A 9,125-nucleotide genomic window follows, 5' to 3' on the forward strand; every position below is an offset into this window, starting at 1 on the left:
AGGTCTAAAAATAAAAAAACCCTTGTGACATCTCTAGAGGCCATAATTTCAATGGATCTTCATGAAAATTGGTCAGAATGTTCACCTTGATGATATCTAGGTCAAGTTCGAAACTGGGTCACGTGCGGTCAAAACTAGGTCATTAGGTCTAAAATAAAAAAACCTTGTGACCTCTCTAGAGGCCATAATTTTCAATGGATCTTCATGAAAAATTGGCCCAGAATGTTCACCTTGATGATATCTAGGTCAAGTTCGAAACTGGGTCACATGGGGTCAAAAACTAGGTCATTAGGTCTAAAAATAGAAAACCTTGTGACCTCTCTAGAGGCCATATTTCTCAATGGATTTTCATAAAAATTGGTCAGAATGTTCACCTTGATGAATCTAGGTCAAGTTTGAAACTGGGTCACGGGGGGTTTAAAAAACTAGGTCATAGATCTAAAAATAGAAAACCTTGTGACCTCTCTAGAGGCCATATTTTTATGAGATCTTCATGAATATTGGTCAGAATTTTTCCCCTTTTGATGATATCTAGGTTAAGTTTGAAACTGGGTCATGTGGGGTCAAAAACTAGGTCAGTAGGTCTAAAAATAGAAAAACCTTGTGAACCTCTATAGAGGCCATATTTCTCAATGGATCTTCATGAAAATTGGTCAGAATGTTCACCTTGATGATATCTAGGTAAAGTTCGAAACTGGGTCACGTGCGGTCAAAAACTAGGTCAGTAGGTCTAAAAATAGAAAAACCTTGTGACCTCTCTAGAGGCCATATTTTTCAATGCATCTTCATGAAAATTAGTCAGAATGTTTACCTTGATGATATCTAAGTCAAGTTCGAAACTGGATCACGTGGGGTTAAAAACTAGGTCAGAAGATCTAAAAATAGAAAAACCTTGTGACCTCACTAGAGGCCATATTTTTAATGAGATCTTCATGAATATTGGTCAAAATGTTCACCTTGATGATATCTAGGTCAAGTTTGAAACTGGGTCAGGTGGGGTCAAAAACTAGGTCAGTAGGTCTAAAAATAGAAAAACCTTGTGACCTCTCTAGAGGCCATATTTCTCAATGGATCTTCATGAAAATTGGTGAGAATGTTCAGCTTGATGATATCTAGGTCAGGTTCGTAACTGGGTCACGTGCGGTCAAAAAATAGGTCAGTAGGTCGAAAAATAAAAAACCTTGTGACCTCTCTAGAGGCCATATTTATCACGAGATCTTCATGAAAATTGGTGAGAATGTTGACCTTGATGATATCTAGGTCAAGTTTAAAAGTGGGTCACGTGCCTTCAAAAACTACGTCAGTAGGTCAAATAATAGAAAAACCTTGTGACCTCTCTAGAGGCCATATTTTTCAATGGATCTTCATGAAAATTGGTCAGAATTTTTTATCTTGATGATATCTAGGTCACATGTGCTCAAAAACTAGGTCACTATGTCAAATAATAGAAATAACGACGTCATACTCGGTTTAACACTGGGTCATGTGGGGATAGGTGAGCGATTCAGGACCATCATGGTCCTCTTGTTTCATTTCTGTATGCCACTTCTGGGCTTATTTCTATGTTTTGATAATTGATGATACATCATCACTTCCAGCTTTTAAAAATGTGCAGAACTACCTTATTAATCAAACTGATGTAGAGTAAAATAATACATTGTTCATAGTGCTAAATGCTGATGTTTAAGGTTTTGAGCGATCCAAACACAGGAGGTACAAAGAAACCAGATAGTGACCTCATGCAGTCAGCCCGGTTGTTCCACTGTAGTTTAACTTGAAGGTGGAAGTTTATAAACATTGCAGTACAGATTAAAAGCAGCAATAGTTCATGTCAGTTTAAAAGGATAAAAAATCATTAATACAATATTTAGTGCTATTAGTATTATAGCATGATGATGTGTTTGTTCTGCAGGTGTGTAAGCGCTACCCAGGTTTCATACGTGTTGCGTTACAAGATCCACAACCAGAGAGAAGATTTTTGAGACGTGGCTGGGTTACTTTTGATAAAAACGTCAACATAAAAGAGATTTGTTGGAACTTAAATAATATTCGGGTATAGTATAACTTGTAATACATAGATAATTTTGGAAGCCTTTATGTAAAACAGAGAGATTTGAAGCTATACATATGCATGTGTTCATTAAAAAGCCATGCAAGTAATTTGAATGTCATGATATCAGGAGCAAGGAAATAACCTACTTCTTTGAATGCTTGATTTTCCTTGTTTTATCCTTAAATTTCTATTATACAAGTAGATAAAAATAAGGAATTTTACATTTTTAGCCTTATTAAGTGCAAAAAAGGTTAAATGTGTAAAAAAGGTCGATATCTTGTATAGTTTGAGAATTTGTGCAGGCATAATTGAAAATAAGAGTCAAATCACTAATTAATTAAAAGCGGTATATATACATGTAATTGAATTTGTAACTTTGCTATTACAGTTACGAGACTGTGATTTAGGAGCTACATTGAACCGTGAACTGAAACAGAGAGTGAGGCCTGTAAGTGGAATTACAGCCCATAAAATTCCAGTGAAACAAGATATCAAACTGGCTGCCAAAATTATTCAGAACTTTGACGATAAATGGAGAATCTGGGACGACCCTGACTCTGAGAAGAAAGATAGTGAGAAAGAGGTTTGTTAATCATTGTTGTTTTTAGTTTCAAAATGAAAGTCAATGCAATGATTTTCTTTGTTGATGAATGGGAAAAGGGCCAAATGGACATGTCAATTTATTGGATGTTTCGTTGCCTTTGAATAATGGTGACTGAATTTAGTGGATTAGAAGTGAAAGTTTCAATTTTGTTGCAGTTTACCTTGACAGTAAAGAATCCTGTATTAAAGAACATCACAGATTACCTGGTGGATGAAGGTAGTTTTGAAGAGGAAGAATTGCTTGGTAAATATTGCTTTGTCAGAATGCATAGCTATTGAATGGTCACCTTTCCTGATAACAGTAATGCCTGACAGGAACTTAAGTTTTTAGGCAACACATTTTGTGACTGTACTGGTAAATTATTAAGTAGAAAAATGATTTCTTTAAATGTTGTAAGCAATGTTAAGGCATTCTGTAAACATTGGAAGGCATTCTAGGCTTTATGTAAACATTGTAAGGCATTTTGTAAACAATGTAAGGCATTCAAGGCATTCTGTAAACATTGTAAGGCATTCTGTAAACAATGTGAGGCATTCTGCAAACAATGTAAGGCATTCTGTAAACAGTGTATGTCATTCTGTAAACAGTGTTAGACATTCTTTAAACATTGTAAAATAATCTGTTAATAGTGTGAGTCATTTTGTAAACATTGTATTGTAAAGTGAACAATAAACAATCTAAAGCATATTGTAAACATTTTAACATCCATTGTACAGGTATGTCTGCAGAAGAAGGAGAAACAGAAACTGAACCAGAGATTCAGATAGAAAGAGATGAAACTCTCCTCAAGGTACGAAATAGCTACAGGATTCTGTTGTTTGTATTTGGTTGTAATGCTTGTACTGCATCAAAGTTGCTGGAAAAACTGTAAATGAAGTTGGGACTGAGTTGCTGTCTCTAAACGTAAATCTAGTTAGAATTGCGCAAATCTGTTCAAAACCATTTATCCTCTCAAGATGGTTTTGTGCAACTGTTCCACGATCACTAATGAGACATTTTGTGTGCAAACTAAGATAGTTTTTTCATAACTTAGAAAGGAATAGAAATTCTTTGATAAATGGTTAGCAACTGATTTCATATTGGTATAGACCCTAACAGAGATAGCATTGATTATACAAATAACAAAAATGAAATTTGTTTATTTCAGGTGTTAGATACGATGATCCTGTATTTGAGAATTGTACATTCCATAGATTATTACAGTGCTAATGAATATCCTAATGAGGACGAGATGCCACATAGGTGTGGTATCATGCATGCTAGAGGGGCTCCACCTAGTACCAAAACTACAAAGAAAGATTGTGAGTTTTTACAGCTGTTTACTTTATAAGAAACACTATAAACAAATGTTTAATGTGAAGTAGAAAACAAAACATGTTTGTACTTGTGCATATTTCCTTCTTTATGTTAAAACATGGTAGGAGCAGTCATCACACAAATATATGTGTTTACAACAGAACAGTTACTCCAGGTGTCAAGTCAGTTGTTTAAGCTGATACATGTGCTATGTGCAAGTGTCAGTTTCCTGGAAATATCATTCCATACATGCATTGTTGGAGAGGAGAAAGTTTAGAAATAAAAGGCAGGATTGTTCTTTATAGTTATATGATTTATTATTAGCCAATTTGTGTTTCACTAACCTATATTATATATTTACAGTGGATGACTGGATCAAAAATTTTGAGACTAAAGTGAAGCCATTTGTTGATTTGCAAGATAAATTAGATGGTGAACAAGCCAAGAAGATGGGCAAGAAAGACCCAGAGGCATATCCTTTTATATTGGATGTAAATCGTTGCATTGCACAATGCAAGCAATGACTGTGTGCATGTATTTGATCAGTTTCGAGATTTGATGCTGTTTATTTTATAGGGCAATACATCTACAAGATTATCTTTAGTGTTGAAATACTGCTTCTATTAAGCATCATATGACAAAAAGTTCAATTATACAAAACAGCTGTGCTGTACTTGTTCATGTTTGTGTTTTTATTTTTTAACTTTTTTTTTTACTGAAGAGGTTTTTAAATAGTGGAATATTGTTATCCTCTGACAGCTTTTGTTTAAATTCAGTTTCTTGAGGACTCTACATACATAATCACAGTAATTATTTAAATGAACATGTATTTTACCCCTTAACATACTGTACTGAAGTGGAGAAATTTGTGACAGCCAACACACAGGAGTTAGCAAAGGATAAATGGTTGTGTCCCTTGTCTGGGAAGAAATTTAAGGGTCCAGAATTTGTGAGGAAGCACATCTTCAACAAGCATGGTGAAAAGGTGGAGGAAGTCAAACAAGAGGTATGTCTCCACTATCAAGAGGCACAAGTCTCGAGTAACTGTCATTGCAACTTTATATAAATCATATTGGAAGCTATTAACTTTTGCAGACTGCTGTTATAGTGTAACTTGTCTAAAGGAATGTCTTAGCAGAGATTGAAACATGTTTGTTTAACAGAAGCTCTGGAGGGATTCATTAATTGGAGTTATTTGTTTATAATGTGCTTAAAAATTTCCCAGATTATTTAAATATGCATGTGGCAAATCTGGGAAACTTTTTCTTCAGTTATTTGTATTTCATGTTAATGCTTGTATGTCTGTTTTCAGATGTGTAGTTTCTATATTTTGCATATTCATTGTATTACAGGTAGCCTTTTTCAACAACTACCTCGTGGATCCAAAGCGACCTTCACTTCCTGAACACCCTGGTAACAAGACAGCTGGCGGTCCTCCGCCAGGGCCACAGGGTCAGCAGTATCCTAACCCTGGTGGTTACGGAGGTCCCCCTCACATGGGCTATAACTCCCACAGGGGTGGAGGTGGGCCGCATATGATGAGAGGAGGTTACGGAGGTAGGTCACCTCTTGTAATGATGAAATGCAGTACCAAATTTTCTTACAACTATGCAGAGAGTAATACTACAGTATCAAACCTTTTAAATTTAACACACTTTATTTTCAGTATATCAATCTAATTTGTCTATCATAAATTCAAAGTCTTGCTGAATGTTTTTTTTTTAATGATAAAGAATAAAAATTCTGAACAATTTTCCCCCCAAGAATGCGAAATGAATAACTAATTGACTACAATATATGAAAAAACTATTACCATATATTAATGTTGTAAGAAGTTATGGACACTTGAATTATAAGGTTCATTGCAATGCTGTAATAAATTAGTGTGGGTTTTTTTTGCCAGTTTACCTTTTAAATTTATATAAACTGATTTTATAAAATGGTTTTCAGTAGGACTTTAGACCTCTTAGCTGTCTTAGAAGGCTTACACTTTCCTCTTTACTCTTGCTTGTTTTTGTAACAGCATAGCAGTTCATTTTAAATTCAGCAATATTTTTGAAATATTCAAGCTGACAATTTCTCTTTAATAGATTTAATTTGCAAACTTTCTCTTAATTGATATATTATATCAAAGTTACAGATCTCTGGAACTGTTTGACATTTCAGGTAATCACTATTACCAGCAACCGTATTCACGCAGGGAACCAAGAGAACAGTATAACAATAGGGAGAGAGAGGAACAGCCGAGGAGACAAAACTCATATTCTAGACCCTTCAGGTTATAACATTTTCTGACATTAATATTTGAGTTTAATAATGTTTCTATTAACCACAATTTTGGTGCTGTGTTGGGGGTACCAGTGCCATGATGTGCAGTTCTTTGTTTAAAGGATGAAGGATTTATGGGTCCTTCAAAGAGTTATGCGCGCTTGTCCTGTGCATTTCAAAAGCATGCTTATGTTTATCCAAACAAAGCCATAAACTGAAACTTTGTTTTAACATAGTCGGTATTATTTGTGTTTGTTAGTTATTATTTATTGGAAGGGTAGGTTTTCTTTTGTATTTAAAACTACACACTTTTTGTTAAATAAGAAGAGGCTGGATTCTGTGTGTTTAAGGAATTTTTCATCTTTAATAGTGCTCTTTCAGTCAAGATATGTAGAAAACTCAAAAAGTTTTGTTTGATATATGATATAGTGAATTTAGCTGTATTTTGTTTTATACACATTAAAATATCTATTTGAACAATACTGGTTTATTATTTTGGATATCTAACAACAGTTGCTATCTGTAATTTTGATGTTGATCATTAATAGGAAGCCTCAGTTTTAAAGGTTAAATAAGAAAGGTTTATTATTTTGTTAATTATATTACGGCTTGATTTATTTGTTTTTAACCTGGAAAGAAGTAACTTACAAGTTGTATTACTGGTTATTGGTGTGTATTTCAGCCGTGGTTCAGATCCGAGGAGAATTATAGAGTACAGAGATCTTGATGCACCGGAAGATGTCGACTTTCTGTGAACATTGTTAACCTAGAGACACATCAGGGACATCATGTGCATTTTCCACTGCCGTCAGACATTTTGTACATATTGATCTTATTGTGTTGTTTTTTTTTAAATATGGGGATCATATTTTTTCAAGGGGTCATCATTCATTGCTGGTATATATTCTTCATCATAAAAGTTATTTTCGTCATACCTTGTCACTTACACGATAAAAACAACATGACCTTGTGTTTTTTCAGAAGAATAATAAAATCTCAAGTTTAATATTTTAAGAAACAGAAAAATACTGATATATCATTGATGTTTTTTTTTTTTCAACCTTATGGTCATATTTTGTATATAGTTTTATTGAACAGATTTTTAACACTAAAACCAGTCTGTAACAATGACGTTATAATTAAGATGAATTTTTTGTGTACAGATGTACAGGGTTTGTGCCGTATTGTCACTATCTGCTCCACTATTTCTGCTACAGAATCATGAGAAAAATACAGCTTCAGTCAATAGCTTCTTGGTTTGTCGTTATTTAACCGAGCAAGTGCCCAAACGAACAGTGTTAGCTATATATTCCTCAGATGTGCCTTTGTGGCCAGGTTGAATGTTTCTCATATTGTATAATAGGGTAATTAAACAGTAGTTCGATATCAAGTGCTGTGTTTTGCTAGTGTGCCAGGATCAAATGAGGCATGCAAGGACTAATTGTGACCTGGTATAATCAACTTAAGCCAAATTCATCCTAGATCAACCTAGTGTTCAACAGCTGTCATGAGACTTAAAATACGGCTACATATTTTCATGGTCTTTGAATGCCGAAGATACCTAAATGAAGTTTGAATTATAGACATGTAGTGCTATTGAAAACCAAGATGCAAGCAACAGAACTTGATGCTTATCCTTGAAAATGACTAAAAACTGCATGTGTGTTTATTGGACACTGGTACCCAACTTGCTCCCGTTTCTTTGGGTTGGAGTGCAATATAAAAGAAACTCCGAGAGTAAACTAGATGTGTATTCATACCACACTGGTGCCACCACTTCCTGTCACTATACATGGTTTCATGAAATATTTTTCACTACGTAACGCACACGTTTAAACATTTCATGTGTATTTTTCACTAAATTGAGGCCAATAACTAGTCTAGCTGTGTGATATCCCAATTAAAACTCCAGATGCACAACTAGCGCTGAATAACAATCCTGTGAGGATTCTGGGTTAAATACTTTCTGAGATAAGAATGACACGAATTTGGACAGACAGACAAACAAGGGCAGCTCTTAGTGCTTCCTCCCCCCTTCCCCCAAAACACACACTCAAATTGGGGGTTGGAGGGGGTACCAAAAAATAGTGTTGGGATGTAACTTTCAAACAATGGATGGACAAATTAACATGCTGATTACTGGTATAAGGTTTCCTGACTACAAGATATGCATAGCACAAACTTTTAGGTCCTTATTTTATTTAAGTCGAGGGCTGTAACTCTGGTCTTAGCAAGTGCAGTCCCAAACAAATAAAAACTCTGTAGTACAGCTTAGCATGCTTAATAACAATCCTATGAAGTTTAATGACTCTAGGGCAACTACATTTTGAGATGTGCATGACACGAGTTCGGATGAAATTTGACAGAGACCAATGAGAAAGAGCAGTGTTTTGTATTTTTAGCTCAGTTGGGCACTAAATGCTTTGGTTGAGCTATTGTGATCACTCGTCTGTCTACACTTTTCTCCAAACATCTCTGAAACCATTTGGTGGAAGTTGATGAAACTTGGCCTGGATGATCCTCTACCAAAGTTTTTCAAAGAATTTTTAGAATTCAGGTTGCCTTGGCAACCAAAAGGAAAGGCTTAAAAAGATATTTTACTCCGAAGCTGCAAGGGCAAGAGCTTAGGCATTTTCTAGGGGTTCTCTACAATTCAAACCATGCCCCTTGGTTCTAATTTGGGCCTACCCTTGAGTTCACTTGTTGCAGATAGATTATATTGGAAAAACTTAAAATATTCTTGCTAAAATGGTAAAACCCTGAGTTTAGATATTTGGCATATAGCATTCTGTAGTTGTTTTCTACCAAGATTGTTCAAATCATGCCTCTGGGGTCAAAATTTGCCCTACCCTGGGGTTCATTTGTTTTACAGACTTATATAATGATTTTTTTTTTTCAAATCTT

At 34.9% G+C, this 9,125-nt stretch overlaps 1 protein-coding gene across 4 annotated transcripts in view; it reads left to right on the forward strand.

Annotated features, from left to right (window-relative positions):
- The window catches only part of LOC123544999 (serrate RNA effector molecule homolog), a 30,701-nt gene extending 23,231 nt beyond the window's left edge, over positions 1–7,470 (forward strand). For all 4 annotated transcript variants that reach the window (XM_053539577.1, XM_053539570.1, XM_053539572.1 and 1 more), the window contains 10 exons: positions 1,913–2,053; positions 2,442–2,636; positions 2,813–2,900; positions 3,374–3,447; positions 3,805–3,958; positions 4,317–4,424; positions 4,805–4,959; positions 5,306–5,510; positions 6,120–6,231; positions 6,904–7,470. In XM_053539577.1, coding sequence (XP_053395552.1) covers positions 1,913–2,053; positions 2,442–2,636; positions 2,813–2,900; positions 3,374–3,447; positions 3,805–3,958; positions 4,317–4,424; positions 4,805–4,959; positions 5,306–5,510; positions 6,120–6,231; positions 6,904–6,976 — 1,305 coding nt within the window. In that variant the 3' untranslated portion in view covers positions 6,977–7,470. The remainder of the gene's footprint in view (positions 1–1,912; positions 2,054–2,441; positions 2,637–2,812; positions 2,901–3,373; positions 3,448–3,804; positions 3,959–4,316; positions 4,425–4,804; positions 4,960–5,305; positions 5,511–6,119; positions 6,232–6,903) is intronic.
- Positions 7,471–9,125: the final 1,655 nt, after the last annotated feature.

This window comes from Mercenaria mercenaria, chromosome 1 (assembly GCF_021730395.1).
Source record: "Mercenaria mercenaria strain notata chromosome 1, MADL_Memer_1, whole genome shotgun sequence".
In the NCBI taxonomy this organism is placed as follows: domain Eukaryota; kingdom Metazoa; phylum Mollusca; class Bivalvia; order Venerida; family Veneridae; genus Mercenaria; species Mercenaria mercenaria.